Here is an 18,913-nt window from a genome sequence, read left to right as displayed (position 1 = left end):
CAGTAATTTGACTATTATGTATTTCCTTTAAATAGGGATGCCCTCCCTTTAGGAGTGCAGCCAAGAAGAAGAAGAAACAAGTGTTAGTGTCTCCCCTCTTCACGTCCAGGTCTGGCCTCCCTCTCTCCCTCTACGATCCCTGATCTCGATATTGTCTCTATCTCACCGCGTTTTTAGGTGGCTCGTCCCCAGTCGATCCCTACCCCCTCTTCTCGGCCTTCCGTCGGATCCTTCCCGTTAATCCTCTCTACCCCGGGAAATTCTACCTCGCCTCCTGTCTACTACCCTCCGATATGAGCCCAGAGTCGGAATTGCACGAAAAAATTGGTAGAGGGTGGGAGTGCAGTCTAGAGGGAGAATCAAACAGCTAGAGAGAGGGAGGGAGTGAGATCTAGAGAGATAATCAGAAAACTAGTGAGAGGGATGGTGTGAGAACTAGAGAGAGTCAGAAAATTAGACAGAGAGGGAGGTAGTGAGAACTAGGGAGAGAAACATAAAATTAGAGAGGGGGATGGAGTGAGATCTAGAGAGATAATCAGAAAATTAGAGGGAGGGAGGGAGGGAGTGACATCTATAGAAAAGAGATCAGAAAAATTAGTGTGGGTGAGATAGAGAGAGAGAATCAGAGAACTAGAGAGGGAGGGAGTGAGATCCTGAAAGAGGGGATCAGAAAAATTAGTGAGGGAGTGAGACCTAGAGAGAATCAGAAAAGTAGAGAGGGAGGGAGTGAGATCTAGAGAGAAAATCATAAAAGTCATAGAGAGGGAGGGAGTGAGATCTAGAGAGAGAATCAGAAACTTAGAGAGGGACTGAGTGAGATTTCGAGAGAGAGGTCAATAATTAGGGACAGGGTAGGAGTGATAGTTAGCGTTGTCCAAATCAATTTTCAACTTACACGCCACACACCCCATATAAATTATACAGAACACCGCACAAAGGCCCATGCGGTGTACTTGCAGGGTCGTGTGAATTTTCTATGACAATAAATAAATAGTAAAAGTTGCTCTTCTCTCAAATATATATCTCTCACTCACTCTTGTCTATTTCCCTCACTCTCTCTTCTCTTCCTCTGTCCATCTGGTTCGCTTTCTTCCCTCCCTCCCTCTATCTCACTCCGTCCTCACTAGAGAGAGATAAATAAAAAATAAAGATGGACAGAGTGAGAGGAATATATAGATATAATTACACAATTAAAGGGAGGGAGGAAGTGAGAATGAGTGAGATTAAAAAAATAGGGAGAGAGGGAATGAGAATGAAAGAGACATGTATAGTGCAGGGACGCGAACGGGACGGTAATTTCGTCCGTGGATGAAAAAATCGTTGCGTCCAGGACTTTGGACGATAAACGGGACAAAGAATTGGCCGCTCGTCCCCAGATGGGACGATTGCAGGGTCCATGGACGAAATAATCATCCCATATGGGGCCTTCGACGGGGGACAGGACGGTTATTTCATCCCGTGCGAGTATAGTATGCGCCTGACAGGTCCAGCTGCCACATGTCAAATTCTTAGTGGTCTAATGCTGACACACGCCTTGTTTTGTCCCGGGATGTTGGATGGGACGAGAATTTATTGGAGGGGACGGTTTTGGACGGGACGGGACGTGGACGAAAAATGGGAAGGAACGAAACCTGGAGGGGACTATTTAAACGATACTCTAAAAATTGGGATGTTGGACGGCTGAATCTCGTCTACAAATAACTAAAAATTTAGATAATTTTTAGATAATTGCTATGTCTAAAAATTTAGAGGGAGGATGGGAGAATGAGAGAGATAGAACTCGAAAATAAGAGAGGAAAGGAATGAGAGCTAGAGAGAAAGCCTGAAAGTTAGAGATAGAGGGTATGAGAATTTTTGGGTTTTGGTGTCATGGTTGAATGATAATTTTCTATACAAGGGAAGCGTTAATCAATTACAAACTAAGTGATGCTTTTCTTCAAAAAAAAATTCCCTTCTTCAAAGAAAATTGATTCCAAACTAAGTGATCCCTCTGAGAAGTTTAATATCAATCACTGAATCTTTTTCTTCAAAAAGAAAATCATTTAATGTTATCTTACTTTCATAAAGTAATAAAATCAGAGTTATCACCCATGGAAAAATGTCCACCCTTGAGATTTAATCCAACGGTGGGAAGTGACTCCCGCCCAAACGTATTTATATTCGGCTGTTCGAGCGAGAGAGGAAGAAAGAATTGTAGAGATGGAGAGCTCAATCTCCCGATTCCATGGCGCGATGTCGGCTTTCCTCGCTCACATCCAGACCAGCTCCGACGCTCTTACCGATTCCCTCCGCCGTCGCCCGATTCCGCTCGGTTTGATTCCTCAAACTCCGTCTTTGCAAATCCATCGCTGTTCTTGGCATATTGTCGCCTCTTTGCAGATTCTGCGACGGCCTCTTTCACCCAGAGGCTCAACCAGAGAGTGTCGGCCGCGGCTTCGGACTTGGAATTGCTCGAGGACATGGCTATGGGCACTGTTTCTGTCGCGGAGCTCGTCGGGCACATGAGCGAAGTGTATAAATTGAACCAGAATTACGTGGATCTCATCCAGGATCGTCTTTCCGCTTCTGGATTTGTCCCCGGTAATGATTAGGGTTTCTGGGTTTTTCATTTTCACGGCGTCAATTGAGTGAAGATTCTATGAAATGGGGTTTCTTTTTTTTTCTGAACTATGTTTGATGATGTGACAGAGAGTGACCTAGATGGATTTGACGACGATGAGGAGTTGAATGTCGATCCGATGGGCCGTGTTCTTCAGCATGAATTGGAGATTACATCGTCGACTGTGGGTCTGGATGAAGACGACCTGTATCCTTTGCACATTTCCTGCCCAGTTAGGGAAGCATTGTTTTTTCACATCCGACTTTGAGACTATTCTTATGATGGAGATCAGTTTCAGAATGTTCAGTCGATTTCCCTTTTTTTCTCTGACCTAATTTACCCTAACCATTATAAGATTCGATGTATCGGAATCATTGAGAAGTGTAGGTTTTTCAGATGCATGTCTGGCCACCTTAGCCGGCGAAGGTATGTTTCATCACCGGCACACACTTTACGTTCACAATTTTGTTTTTTTAGATGCTCATTATTTTTATGTTTCGGATTCCAATTCAATAATGTAGTCTATATTGGATCTGATACTGGTAGAAACCTTAAGGACTGTATTAATGTCACAGCAAGTGACCTATCAAAGGCCAGGCCTGAGTGATGACTATGCTCTGGGCAATATGGCTACACCGTAATGAGGGAGAATTTAAGGGGCACAAGGTTTCCAAGGATGTGCTTGCCCGCAAGGTTGAGGGCCTCTTGGCGACATTGTTCCCTCGAGGTGTAAACAGATATGGAAGGGGTTCACCACGTATGAGTAGAGCTCTAGTGTTCTTCATGTGTACCTTTAGGACCGCCTTAATTTGTCTTTTAAAAAAATTGAATCATCAAAGATAATCTGGCTGTTTGCAGGATTTGCTTGCTTATCATTTCAGAATTATAATATTTCAGAAAAAATTAATTTCACAATAACAAGAATAATAATAGTCAATGTAATCACTGGAAAGCTTTTAGTGGCAGTCCCTCCGTGGGATGGGTTTTCTTCGATTGCGAAGAATTTGCGAGTAGGATGAGACTAACGGTACCCGTAGTCGATATCCATTACCCAGAAAAGTGGTGTGCTACCGATATCAATAACAGATAACAGCATTGTGCTGGATATCGGATAACGATAACATGTATCGAGAGCCCTGGGATGGGCTGGGATAACAATATAGTTTTAGATGATAATGATACTGATCTCATAGCCTTTAAATGTAGGTTTATGTTGATCCAACACTTCATACGAAAATATCTAAAATCCTATATGAACCGGTAAATCATCCGAAATCCAAAACTCTCACTGATTACACTGCCAATAACCGATAACATAATGCAAAGTTATTTCATTCATATAAGCTATCGGATAACAATGAACAGACATGGATAACGGTTTTGCCCATGCCTTCCGGATAGTGCATGACATCTTTATGGTTATCAATATCCAATACTCATTTTCGGTTTTGGTATCTGAACAGTAGCCTCTATTGCAGGTCTAGTTAATTTATATCCTCTCAATAATAAAAATAATTATTTAAAGTTAGTTGAGTGGTTATTTGACTGATTTCTCTTCTGCTCTTCTTCCTTGGATGATTAATACATTTAAATCTTGACAAATGCCAGATTGGGTCTTAATAAGTTAAAGCAGCTCGACTTGCACTTTCAGGATTTGGGCATGTTTTGGCAATGCTATAGTTGTATGCATCTGCAATTAAATCATATATATCGCTTTGATTTAATACTGTTAATGATTTATGGTCATTTTATTCATATACGGAGTAAGATTTCTTGAGTTTCACTTGGAATCGGGCATTTGTTTCAGCAGAAGACAATTCACTGATTTCACAAGGATATCTAGATTCCAGGTATAACTACTTATATTATCTTCTTTTTCGTTGATAGAATTCCCTTTTACGATTTAATTTATTAAACTCGGAAAGTTAACAGGACAACTGATGACAAGGCACTCCAGTATTCATCTCAAGAGTCCCAGCTCATGGAAGGTATATGAAGAAAGGATTCAATCCAGAATTAAACATATCGTTGAATGTTGAGTGAATGGATTTTGCAGATGCATTTGACTCGATAGCTTCGATAGATATATCAAGAAATGACTACAACAATCTTCCTGCATATGTAAAGAGTCTGGCATCATGGGAGGTACACCTCTTAGATTTTATTCACTGATTTAAACTATTTTCTTCAAACCGAAGATACTCTCATCTTTCTTACTTATTTAATGAGAGGATTAAGATTTATTCGTAGTGTTCTGAGGTCATTATTTCCAGAGTTTGTTATTGATAATTCCCCAATCAATGGAAGAAAAGATCCTGAAATTGGAGAAGAATTTTAGGAAGAAATAGACAAGAAACATAGAAGGCGTTCAAGAAAAAGTAAATGAACGTAGTAATTCTGTGGCGCTCTCCTAATTATACAGCATTCGAGGGGCTTCTCTCTGTTGAAGCTCTAGTCAACATTATTGTCCCCTTCTCACTGCCATTTTTCCTATTTATAGGTCTTCCAGAAGCTTTCCTTGTGCCCTAGGCCTCCTTTTCGTTGTCTTTTTTAGATATTTTTTTTATCGGAAACATTGCTCGCAGGATGGTTTTACGTTATTCATCTTCGTCAGTATGATGATGAGGAATTTGTCAATGTCATCGTCCTTCGTCTGCAAACTGTCAATGGGCGACGAGGAATCTTCTTGTCATTTGCTTTATTTTACTCTTTCAATTAAAGAAGTATGCTGATGAGTCCAATGATGAGTTATGATCTTCCTCGTCATTCCTCTGTGGCTAGGATGATGATGACGATGAAGATGTTGTCCTTGTCATTCTGATTGGGGACGAATACGATGACGAAGATGACTTGTCATTGTACCAGTTGGATAGCGCACTCTTCTTGACAAACCCTGGTTAGAAATGTCAAATCAGGGATGATACGGTAAAATCCTTTTTCTTATTGGTCACAAAATCCTAAAATCAAGTGAGCAAATAATAACAGAGTAGTCGCCACTTTCTTGGTGACATCATTTAATTTTTTCTTTTATTCGAACGAAAAGGGAAAGGGCACCTGAAATCTATGATCAACCTGACACTACTATACATATATAAACATGTTTCAAGGATGGCTGAAATCCTCCCCCCTATTTTTTCCTTCTCAACCCGTGTGTGTTGAGACACCGATCAAGAGGTATCAACGGCAGCAGGGGGCCAAACGACCCCCTGTATTTTCGGCCCACTGTTATGACTTACAGAGTTCTGTGAGTAATAAGAGAAGGGAGAGAAAAAAAAACCGTCGTAAGCCTCTACCTCCCTTTCCTTAATTTTCTTCCCTCTCGTTCTGCCCTAACCTCCTTCCACCTCTTCCTACTGCCACCTCCAGGAGAACCGGCGGCTGGATTGTAGGCGTCACGATGAAAGGCGAACGTCTTCGGCCTCCCGGAGTCCCTTCACTCCCCATTTCCTATCCTCTTCATATCTATCAAACCTCATTGCCTTGTTGCTAGTGTGTTTGTGAAACTACTATTGCCTTCTGGAGAAACTTCAGCGCTCCCCTTGCTGGGCAAGAAGTGGGGTTCTATCAGTTTGCTACAAGATCATCACCTTCTTGAATGTTGCCGTCCATCAAAGCTGTCCTCCCCTTGAAAATGATCACATTACAATGCAGCTAATGGCCCATAGCTGCAAATAGCCTTCCCCACTCTGCCTCTGTTGTGAATCCTCCACTATGGAGAGTGTGAAGAATGCAGAGAATTCTGCCTTTGGGAACAGATAGGACAAATGAGGCCTTTTTGAGACAAATGAGAAATATGCAGAAGAAGTTTATTGAGATTTTTGATACAGAGAAAAGGGGAAAAAACTCACATATAAACAGGTTGGGAAAGAGTTTCCTTTATAGGCTAAGTCCTTTCTCAAGATAGCCGTTGGGGCAACGGTCATATAGCCGTTGCCCCAACGGCTATTTTAAGGGGCAAAAAGGTCATTCTTTGGGGAGCGATAGAAAAAGAAAGAAAAAGAAGGAAAAGAGAAAGGAAAAAGGAAGAGAAAGTAGGAGAGAGATAGGTGGGCCATTTATAACTCATGGCCCACCTTTTTACATGTGTGTCAAAATAGAAAAGGATGAAATTAGATGTTTAACACTCCCCCTCAAGTTGGGCATAGATGTTAATCATGCCCAACTTGGACGCCAAATCTTGAAACTGTCTTCCTGGTAGTCCTTTGGTCAGAATGTCAGCCACCTGTTGCGGTGATGGTATGTATTCTGGACTGATGAGTCCAGAATTAATCTTCTCTTTGATGTAGTGTCTGTCAATTCTTGCATGCTTCGTACGATCATGATGCACGGGTTCTTGGCCATAGCAATAGCTGATTGACTGTCAGAATATAAGATGATTGGCTTTGGAGGAATGAGTTTTAAATCAGTTAGAATATCGTTAAGCCACATTCCTTCGCAAACACCTTTCTTTAAAGCCCTGAGTTCTGCTTCAGCACTCGATATTGAGACTTCCCGCTGCTTCTTGCTACGCCAGGTGATTAAATTTCTTCCCAAAAAACTGCAGTATCCAGATGTAGATCGACTATCATCCAGAGAGCTTGCATAATCTGAATCGGTGAAGATTTTAACCGTAGGGTCTCCCCCTGCCTGAAATAGAAGACCCTTCCCAATTGTCCCTTTCAAATAGGAGAGAATACGGTCAGCTGCTGTCTGATGAGACTGTCGTGGATCTGACATATACTGACTTAAAGAGTTCACAGCAAAGGATATATCTGGTCTTGTGTGGTTTAGATAGAGTAATCTGCCAATCAATCTCTGAAATGATGTCTTATCGATGGGGTCGGCCTTGTCGCTCTGCTTGGCGTGAAGTTTGACATTTGTATCCACTGGAGTGCTTACTGGCTTACAATCCAATTTACCTGTATCCTTGAGTAGATCCAGGACGTACTTGTGTTGAGATAGGACAATGCCGATCCTGGAATAAGCTACTTCAATACCAAGAAAATAAGTGAGTTGACCTAAAGATTTAATATCAAAGTTGCTGGTCAGATGACGTTTTAGATTTCCAATTTCCTTGATATCGTTGCCAGTAACGATAATATCATCAACATAGACGATTAAAATAGCCAGTTTGGAGTCTTGGCCATGTTTGAAGAATAGGGTATGATCACCCTCACTTTGTGAGTATCCAACTGATATGAGAGTAGATGAAAATTTCTCAAACCATGTTCTTGGGGATTGCTTTAATCCATACAGAGATTTCTTTAAGCAACACACATATGATGAGTTTTCATGCAATAGATAACCGGGGGGAGGAGCCATATATACCTCTTCTTGCAGTTCTCCATGTAGGAATGCATTTTTAACATCAAATTGCGAAAGATCCCACTGATGCATGGCTGCAAGTGCAATTACTAATCTTACTGTATTCAGCTTGGCGACTGGAGCGAATGTCTCATGATAGTCTATTCCATAAGACTGGGTATATCCTCTGGCCACCAGTCGAGCTTTATACCTTGCAATAGAGCCATCTGAATTATATTTAATCGTATATACCCATCTGCTACCAACCAATTTCTTTCCTTCTGGGAGTGGGCCCATATCCCATGTACCATTCTTCCTTAATGCCAACATTTCGTCATCCATAGCAGTTTTCCATTCGGCTTGAGACATAGCTTCTTGAACATTTCTTGGAAGGACAGTGGTCAGTAGTACCTGAACAATCTTTCTGTAACCTGAGGACAGACGATCATAAGACACATAATTGCATATGGGATATAATTTCTTACTGCGGCATTCCAGTACCCTTGCTGATGGCAATAGACCAACCTTGATTAGCTGGTGCGAAAGGTCTTCATGAGTATCTTCCTCGTTCTCCATCTGAGTAAACTCTTGTTCTCCATCTAACTCTGGATTGTCCTCAGCCGTTTCCGCTCGATCCATAGCTGGAGAGGAATTTTCAGATGGATTAAATCCCAGATTTTCCGTATCTAAATCTGTTCCTGTTTCATTTACTTCCAAATAACAGTCAGATCGATGTCCTCATTGTAGAACATGCTGTATTCATCAAACTTCACGTCTCATGTAACAAATGTTTTCTTAGTAAGAGGATGGTAACACACATAACCTTTCTGAGTAGATGAATACCCCACAAAAATGCACTTGAAAGCTCTGGAGTCCAATTTTCCTGCAAAGTGGGAATAAACATATGCTACACACCCAAATACTTTAGCAACCAAATTTGTATGAAGAGATAATTCTGGGTGACTTGAGGCTAATAGATCAATCGGTGACAGTAATGACGGGGTTCTAGATGGCGTTGGTTGATAAGATGTACAGCAGTAGCCACAGCATCACTCCAATAAGTCTTGGGGCAGTTTCCTTGAAATAATAGAGATCTGGCTGAAGACATAATGTGCCCAATCTTTCTTTCAGCAAGTCCATTTTGCTGAGGAGTGTTCACACGTGAGGATTCATGGATAATTCCATGATCATTCATGTATTGATTAACTTCAGAACTGAAATACTCCCTTGCATTATCAGATCAAGTATTCTAACCCTTTTCCCAAACTGGTTATTGATCAACTCGATGAATCGGATGATCACGGTTGGGACTTCTGATTTGTGTTTAAGCAGGTAGATCCAGGAATATCTTGAGTAATCATCCACAAAGATTATAAACCATCGGTGCTGCGATCTTCCTGTAGTAGAACAAGGACCCCAAACGTCACTATGAACCATATCGAATGGAAATTTCTTCCTATGATCAGTTCTTGAAAAATGAGATCTTCTATGCTTGGCAAATTGACAAGACTCACAAACCAATCTTTGGATATCAATGTTTTTAAACAAATCAGGGTACACTTGTTTCAGAAGATGAAAGGAAGGGTGTCCAAGTCTCCTGTGCAGTAAGAAAATACTGTTTCTTGACTGAGTGTTGAGAACCATCTCCAGAGTCCTCTGTCCTTCTAGTCCGTCCACTAGCAGGAGTCCCCCTTGCCTTCTAGGAGATAAAGTCTTCTGGCCGGTTTCCTTTTCACACAAAAAACAGTTAGATGAGTCAAATATAAATCTCCAACCTGTGTCGTCCACTAGTCGTTGTAGTGACAACAAGTTGGCTTTAAGTCCTGGTACATGAAGAGCACTTTGTAGTAATACATCTTTAATCTTTATTTTCCCAATTCCTGCCACTTTTAGAATCCCACCATTGGCAGTAAAGACAACATGATTATCATCTATTACTTTATATTCCTCAAAGCATGATTTATCAGGTGACATGTGATCTGTGGCTCCAGAATCTACTATCCATCCATGAGATTGAAGATTTTCATATGTAGTAAATGCAATACTTTTATATTCACCTGATTGGGCGAGAGACGCGGAGCTGAATTTCTTGAATACTTTCTCGACTTCTTCAGCTATGAGCTTTTGAATATCTCCTTCTTCTTTCTTTGGTGCTTCTCCCACTTGACTGCTGGAGGATGCAACATAGGCTTTATTCTTTGCTCCTGGGTTCCATAACCCTTTCTTTTGAGGTCTTCCTTCCATGCCAGCTTCCGGCACTCCTTAATATGATGTCCTGGCTTGGTGCAGTAGGCGCAGAGACTACGGGTTCTGTGCCGGTTGCTTCCTTAGACACGTGCTTAGACGATTTTTCTCTTGACTCTTCTTTTTTAGCGGCATGTGCTACTGAGACAGAGGGCTCAGTCGATAATTGTTGCTTTTGGCCTTCTGGCGGCTTGATCTTCTTTCTACAATCGGCACTTGTTGCCTCCGAGATCGCTTCTTCCAATGTAGGGAATTTCTTCCGATGGATTAGCTGGGATCGGAGACGTTCATATTCAGAATTTAAGCCCATGAGGAAGGTAAGTGTTCTTACTTTAATCTCCCTTTGCCAGTACTCGAGATTCTGAATTGAGACTGGCCATAGCTGATCAATTTCCCTCCATATTGCCTTGAGTTGGGACGCATATGAAGCTACTGATAATTCCTTCTGCCGGATGAACTTTACTTGAAGAAGGAGGTCATACACCCTCCAATCGTTTTGCATTTCTGCACAGGATTTACGGATTTCCCTCCATATATCTGCAACAACATCCATTAGATAATACTGATTTCTTTGTTCTACCTCCATATTTCTCACCATCCAGTTGGTGATGTATGCTTCTTCTGCGCGCCAAAGCTTCAATCTGAGCCTATCGGTAGGTGGTGAATCATCAGTAAGATGGTCACCCATGAAGGCGGCGACCAGTGACCTTTCGGTCAATTTCATCCAACTATATCCGTTTGTACCATCATACTTAAGATCCAGATCTGGTATGACCAGTCTGTTCTTAGTATAATCATATATATGAAGCACTTCGTCTGCAGAGGATTCTTCTTCCGAGCTGTATGCAGAAGCTTTGGCCTGCTTGGAAACTTTCCTGGAAGCAGCCTTTTTTCCCATATGATGATAGAACTTGCTTGCAGACTTGCAGACTTGCAGACTATGGAGCTCCTTTCGTCAGGGAAGGTTGAATGAATCAACCTTGCTCTGATACCATGTGAAGAATGCAGAGAATTCTGCCTTTGGGAACAGATAGGACAAATGAGGCCTTTTTGAGACAAATGAGAAATATGCAGAAGAAGTTTATTGAGATTTTTGATACAGAGAAAAGGGGAAAAAACTCACATATAAACAGGTTGGGAAAGAGTTTCCTTTATAGGCTAAGTCCTTTCTCAAGATAGCCGTTGGGGGCAACGGTCATATAGCCGTTGCCCCAACGGCTATTTTAAGGGGCAAAAAGGTCATTCTTTGGGGAGCGATAGAAAAAGAAAGAAAAAGAAGGAAAAGAGAAAGGAAAAAGGAAGAGAAAGTAGGAGAGAGATAGGTGGGCCATTTATAACTCATGGCCCACCTTTTTACATGTGTGTCAAAATAGAAAAGGATGAAATTAGATGTTTAACAGAGAGAGATCCATAAGGCCTTGTTGAAGTAATGTCCATCCCTGAAGTTTTCTGGCTGGTTGACTCTTTCTTCAAATGTACGCATCGAAGAAGGCTGAAACGACAGAGAGGAGCAGAGTCCGCACGTGAGAAGCCCTTTAAAGGGAGAAACAGCTTGGGAAAGAGGATCGGACATTCTTTTGTGAGATCATGGATGGTCAGCGTGACCGGGGCTGGAGCAGTGGGCTACCGCTGGCAGAGGGAGGGGAATCGATCTGAACTGATCCTCTTCCAAATTCTATCATTTTCCTTGATGTTTGTATGAGCCATGAGATTTGTCAGTCTTGTTCTTGGATTCTCATATTAATCAACACTCCTGTTCTTCAGTGTTATCCTTTTCCTTTTCCACTCAGGACTTATCGTCTCCAATGTAATTTGGCAAAGAAAGTGAATTCCCTGAGTGGTCTAGGAGAGACCGAGTGGTATTGAGGACGAGCCGCCTGAAGACACGTTGAAGAGGATAACAATCACGAGGGACGGGGACTGCAGGGGGAGGGATGAGTTTCTGACATAGGGGGGAGGAGGGACGGGTACTTCCAACAATGAACATTTCTCGGGCTGCCCTCCTAAAGGGAGGACACCCTATTTAAAGGGAAACATGCGTAATTGAAACATGCATCAATGGTCAGTGCGACCGGAGTGACGACCGTGAACACAGGTGTCTCCAGCAGACTGATGGAAATCCTAGACGAGAATGGAGCTCCTGTTTGAACAATAGAAAACCACACATTTTCACTACACGAGCCTGGTTTAAATACCAGGTTATAAGATACACGTATTGGGCCGATAGTTAGGCCCATTAGTCTAAAAACGGAAATAACAAATATAGAAAACATGAGAGAAAGAAATATGAAACAGGAGTAGTCCGGCTGACACCCCCCAAGCTGGTAGGTACATATTCTGCATGCCCAGCTTGGAGCATAGTCGACGGAATACTCCTGCAACACCTTTCGTAAATAAATCCGCCACTTGATGAGCTGACTGGATGTATTTCATTTGAATCACTTTGGCATCCATCTTTTCTCGAATAAAATGCCGGTCTATCTTGACATGCTTGGTTCTATCATGTTGAATTGGATTGTGGGCAATATCAATAGCTGACTTACTGTCACAATACTATACTGTGGGGCCGTCTTGTGATATGTTGAGATCCTGTAGAATACCTCTGATCCATAGAATCTCACAAATTCCCTTAGCAACAGCTCTGAATTCGGCTTCAGCACATAGTGCTACCATTTTTTGTTTTTTGCTCTGCCATGTAATCAAATTACCTCCCAGGAATGTACAGTACCCAGTGGTTGACCGACGATCTAAGACATCAGTATACGCCTTTCAAGCATGTGTCGCCCACCTCTCCGAAATACCAAGCCATGTCCAGTAGTGCCTTTCAAGTAAGCAAGTGCTTTAAATGCTGCCTGCATGTGAGGTTCTCTGGGATGATGCATAAATTGACTCAAAAGTCCCACTGTAATGTTGAAGGTAAATCAGTTTACCAATTAGTCTTTGATATTGTCCACGATCAGCAGGAGCAGCTTCTTCACACAATCCAAGCTTCAAATTTGCATCAATGGTTACAAAATATGGTTTACAGTTGGTCATACCCATTTTTGCCAAGATGTCAAGTATATATTTCCTTTGAGATACAAAGATAGCAGTTGGGGAATATGCGATCTCAATTCCCAGAAAATAGTGCAACAACCCAGAGATTTAATATCAAATGTCTGAGAGAGTTTTTGACTTAGAATGGTAATTTCTTCCTCATCATTGCCAGTAATAACAATATCATCAACATATACAAGAAGGGTATGATCTCCATTACTAGGTTGATATCCCATGCCTCTCATAGCTTGTGAAAACTTCCCAAACCATGCTCTTGGCCACTGCTTTAATCCATATAGTGCCTTCTTCAGCCTGCACACTTGACCTTTGCGCCTAGATTGATAATATCCAGGAGGAAGATCCATATAGATTTCCTCATTTATATCTCCATGGAGAAATGCATTTTGTACATCATATTGATATAACTTTCAATTCAAAATTAGCTGCCACTGCAGTGCGTATTGTGTTCAACTTTGCAGCAGGAGCAAAGGTGTCATTATAGTCAATGCCATATGCCTGAGTATAACCCTTTGCCACTAATCTTGCTTTATACCTTTCCAACGTACCATCTGCTTTGTATTTGGCGGTATATACCCACCTGCATCCCACAGCCTTCTTTCCATGAGGCAAAGTAGTAATGTCCCAAGTGTCGTTCTTGAGCAGCGCATTCATCTCCATATCCATAGCTTCCTTCCAATGTGGATTCTTCAAGGCCTCTTCCACTGTCTTTGGTGTAGGAATTGCATCAATTCCTGCAAGAAAGGCTTGATATTCTTGGGAAAGATGCGAGTACTGTACGAAGTGTGACATCGGATATAATAGGAATTGTGTACACTTTCTCTTTCCCTTTCTTAATGCAATCGGCCAACCTTGATCAGATTTTGGAAGAACTTGACCAGTTTGCGCATTCTGCTCTTCCCCCATGTCTGTATGTAACAAAGATCCATCACTATCATTCTCTGTACTTCCAATTAAAGTATTATCTGCATTTGACTGGACATGTATTGGACTTTCTTCTTCGATTGTCTCCACTCGAGCCTCAAATGGTTCTACAGTAACTTCTCTTTTATCATTAGTATCTGTAGCTGGTGACCACGCCATATTTGGTAATTCAAGGCTCCTTTCAACTTGTGATCTAGATCCAGTGACATCACTAGATTTGTCATAGTATTTTTTTAGCTCATTAAATGTAACATCAAACAAAATAAACATTTTCTTTGATGGCGGATGGTAACACTTATACCCTTTCTGTGTCGACGTATATCCAACGAAGACACACTTAAGGGCCTTTGGACTCAACTTGTTGACAGGATTATGAAGGTGGACAAATACTGTGCACCCGAAGATTCTTGGCTTCAGACCTGTTCTCATCTTGAGAGAAGGAAAAAATTGAGCCGTAAGATCTAATGGACTTTTATAGCCCAAAACTTTAGATGGTAGACGATTGATCAGATGTACAGCTGTTAATACAGCTTCTCCACAAGGAAATTTAGGCACACCTTGATGAATAAGTAAAATTCTGGTCGTCTCAACGATATGTCCATTCTTCCTCTCCGTTACTCCATTCTGTTGTGGAGTATATTTGCAGGACAACTCATGAACAATACCCTGCATCTTGAAAAATGTCTGCAGCGTTGCATTAAAGTAGTCTCTGGTATTATCAGATCAAAATTTCTTCATCAATACACCATACTGATTCTTCACCAGAGTGACAAAGTGCTTAATAATTTCTGTTACCTCAGACTTGTTTCTGAGAAGATATACCCATGCGAGGCACGTACAGTGACAATAAGTACAAGAAACCATTGAGCACCATTCAGTGACGATATACTACACGGTCCCCATACGTCACTATGCACAAGATCAAACGGATTGATACTCCTCTCATGCCTGTTTTTAAATGAAGATCTTTTATGCTTAGCTAACTGCCGTGCATCACATATAAGTTTGGATAAGTCCACATTAGGTGAAAAAGTAGGAAACTTTCTTCCCAAAAGTTTAAAAGATAAATGTCCCGAGCGAGAATGATATAGTTTAATTTGTTCTACTTCGGAAAGATTGTCTTCTCCTGAAGTCCTCCCTCCATTTGTCATCAGCACAGTACCGACACCACCGTTCATGTTCAGCAATCCACCCTTCTCTTCAATTGGTCCAGTCTTTAGGTTCAGCTTCTTGTCAAAAGTTAAAAAGTTAGAGTGAGAGGAGTCTTTGACCAATTTTTGAGGAGAAATTAATTGTGCCTTAAGCAAAGGCACATGCAAGACATTCCTGAGTAATCCCAGATTTTTAATTTTGACAGTTCCAATACCAGCAACAGGAAGCTTTTCTCCTCCTGCCGTCAATACACGACGGTGGCCAAGACATGTAGAACGGAAAGGATTCATGTGATCGGTTGCCCCGGAATCAATTATCCAATCATTGGGTTGACATAAATCATGGGTAACACTCAAGGAATGCTCACCAGTGCAGGCCATAGAAGTGCTTGGGGGACACACCATGTTCTTCAACTTTTCCAGCTCCCCCTTGAGTGCATAGAAATCAGTGAGAGTAAGATGAGAAGCGTCATCACCATCTGCAGATGGCTGCTCTCCTGCTGCTATATCATGTGCCTTTGCGACATGTACTTGGGTCTGTTGATCTGGGCGACCGTGCAGATCCCAACAAGTTTCTCTCTTGTGCCCTCTCCTTTTGCAGTATGAACATACCACTGGTTCCCTGGTCTCCCAGGTAGACTTCCCTTTTTGCTGATTCTGATTATTCCCTTGACGTGGACAGGGCTTGGAAGATTGATTCTGATTATTCCTGGTAGTAGCCGCAAGTCCAGTACCGATAGCCCCCATTGATACCATAGACGACTTTATACGGCTGTTTTCTTTGAGAACATGCTGTATAGCCTGTTCCAAGCTTGGAACTATTTCTCTATTAAGTAGTTGGCATTGCATAGAGTCATATTCTGGATTTCATCCCATCAAAAACTTGTACAGACGATCTTTCTGATACAAGCCTTGATCTAGGCTCGTATCGGAAGGAGGGTAGAGGACGAGGCGAGGTAGAAATTCCCGGGGTAGAGAGGTGAAACGGGAAGGATCGGAGAGGAGGCCGAGCAGAGGGGGGTAGGAATTGGCCAGGGACGAGCTGCCTGAAGACGCGGTGAAGTAAAGACTATTATGAGGGCAGGGGATTGTTGAGGGAGAGAGGGAGACCAGACCTAGACGAGGAGAGGGAGGCTAGAACACCTATTTCATCTTCTTCTTCTTGGCTGCCCTCCTAAAGGGAGGGCATCCCTATTTAAAGGAAATACATAATAGCCAAATGACTGAAATGCCCCTGTTGGTTAACAAGACGAAACTACCCCTAAATAGGTTGAGGATCCTATCAAGGATCCTATCACTTTCATTGTATAATGCCGACAGGGACAGTCTGCTTCAGCTATAGGCCTGTAAAGGTCCATCTCATCCCAGAGAGCTTGAAGCTCACATACATATTCCTGAACTGTTCTGTCACCTTGTTGAAGGACTGCTTTTGTAACTAGTTCATAGATATGCCAATCATTGTTTGTCTGTGGACAACTCTTATGAATTTTATCCCAGATCTGCTTTGCAGTTGGAATTAAAAGATATCTTGATATAAGATCCCCACACATACTGCTGAGAAGCCATGTAATAACAGTGGCATCTTCTGCTTTCCACACTGCATGGCGAGAATTGGAAGGCGTCACTTCCTCGATCAAATGATGAGCTAGTCTCCTCCCTTCAAGCACCATTTCAATGAACTTGCTCCAATGCAGCAGATTTAATCCTGTATACCTCATAGACTCTGGGATTCCATGGTTAATCACTGTGGATAACTCAGATCCCTGTTGATTAGACTGCATATCGTGCACCTCAGACTTCTCTATAGCAATGAGTTCTAGCCTCGCTGACCCAGTAACAATATAAGACCAAACAGATTGATGACAGTCACACGTGTATCCCTGTTGCTTTGCTTATCTCCCTGAGTGCATAGAAATTGTGGAGGTCACGTGCTGTGAACGAGGAAGTGAGGCTATGAAGTATACAGTCAAAGACTGTATGACTCCCCCCCCCCCCCCACATCCCCATCCTTGTGATCGTCTCAACTTCACCGTGTCTTCAGGCAGCTCGTCCCCAGCCAATTCCTACCCACTGCTTGGTCTCTCCCGACCATTTCCGTTTTTCCCTTCCTCCAAAGGAACCTCGCCCCATCTCTCCCTCTCACCTGTCTCGGACACTCATCTACCTGTGAACGTTAGGACGTAGTCGATCAATCGAGAGCGTCAATGTCTAATTCGTTTGTCAAATAATAGCGTGGGTCGACATGATCTCGACCCGGGATCGTATCAAAAGCGCACTCCAAGAACAGATGAGACCAATCTTCCTCACCATCTCTGCACAAAAGACGTGCTGTCGTGAAGATTCTTGTGATAAGTCTTTGCCTGAGTGGCACCCAACCAAAAAATCGCCTTCTAAAGGAACCTCCCATTTCCAGATGATCCTGCACACATGAATGATTGCCATCTCTTCCTCAGTACGACCGTCCATGAGCTTCACATGAATTTCCCGGATAAGAATTTGTGTTCATCCAGATCTGGAAAAATCCAAGTTTTGTGATTCATTTTAGTATAAGAATTTGATTATCTGAACAATTTAGTAAAGAAAATTAATTATAAAAAACTGCGAATAGGTTCTTTTTTTTTGAAGTACTTTTATTCATTCCTCGTCCTTTCATTTAGTTGAAAACAAATCTTTGATGTTCTAAGTTAAAAACCAAAATCGTCATCCATAAAGGATTTGCAAGAGGCTGTCATGAAGATCAATCTGGGGATTTCCAAGCTCAATGGATCCAAGCATCGTGATTCATTCAAAGAAGCTGATTTTGAGGAACTCGGGCTCGGTTAGTAGCGTTCTTCAGAGTTTATCATTTGGTTCTTCCTCTTGTTGGGCTTCCTATTAATATCCCTCAACCCAACTCCAGGGCGCAAGGGGAAGTCTTATATATTGGCTCTCATAAGGATGAACAAATTAGCGCTGGAGACAGAAAGTGGCGTTGTCAGCTATCGCATTGCGCTTAATGGAATCAAGTAGCTAAGAAATGGAGCTCAAAGCAGTTAGGTTTTGTTTTCCATCTACTTTTGTTTTATTTTACCCTCTTAAAGAAGACATGATTCTCTTGAGGGTTGAAAAAAAATCCCTGAATGAGATTAGAAACTTGAAACTTGGAGTCTGTGATGAAAAAATATACTCTGAACACTGTAATAGCATTTTTCTGTTCATGAGGTTTCTGAAGATACTTTATTGCAAGTGAATTGACTTTAATTTTTGTGTATTAAACGAGCTTGGATTTGAATGGGCTGCAAGTAAGCTTGAGTTTGAATCATAAACGAGCTTAATTTTTAAATGTATTATGGTTTCTAATTTGCTAAACAAATGGACGACGAAGCAGGCGGATTGTTCATTTATTATGTGTCCTCTAGTAAGGGCTTTTGATTCATTTGAAGGTCGAAAAAACTCTAAATGAAAGGGGAAGCTTGAAGTTTTGAGATAATCAGTTTATTTTCATGTAATAACATCTTGCTGTCTACCTTCGTAAGAATTTTATTTTGGAAAGTTCGTTCTTCCTTCTCTAATCCTTTTGTGATCAAATTAAATTTATTTTCGTTTACTGTGTAATCTCGAAAATAAACAATCCTCTGTTTTCCTTCTCTCATTAGGTGGTGTACTTAGTAGGAAATAT

The 18,913-nt window shown here is 41.7% G+C and overlaps 1 protein-coding gene across 2 annotated transcripts; it reads left to right on the top strand.

Annotated features, from left to right (window-relative positions):
- Positions 1–2,186: 2,186 nt before the first annotated feature.
- LOC144706573 (uncharacterized) lies at positions 2,187–18,465 on the top strand. 2 transcript variants are annotated; one of them, XM_078579566.1, is made up of 9 exons: positions 2,187–2,311; positions 2,380–2,580; positions 2,689–2,806; positions 2,955–3,025; positions 4,410–4,449; positions 4,532–4,587; positions 4,656–4,744; positions 17,968–18,073; positions 18,155–18,465. In XM_078579566.1, exons 1-9 carry the CDS (start codon positions 2,200–2,202, stop codon positions 18,262–18,264), a joined length of 903 nt encoding a protein of 300 aa, XP_078435692.1. In that variant the 5' UTR covers positions 2,187–2,199; the 3' UTR covers positions 18,265–18,465. The 2 variants fall into 2 exon arrangements, with proteins under 2 accessions (XP_078435692.1, XP_078435691.1); XM_078579565.1 differs by having other exon boundaries at positions 4,407–4,449.
- Positions 18,466–18,913: the final 448 nt, after the last annotated feature.

This window comes from Wolffia australiana, chromosome 8 (assembly GCF_029677425.1).
Source record: "Wolffia australiana isolate 7733 chromosome 8, ASM2967742v1".
NCBI lineage: Eukaryota > Viridiplantae > Streptophyta > Magnoliopsida > Alismatales > Araceae > Wolffia > Wolffia australiana.
This window is presented reverse-complemented; position numbering and strand designations above follow the sequence as displayed.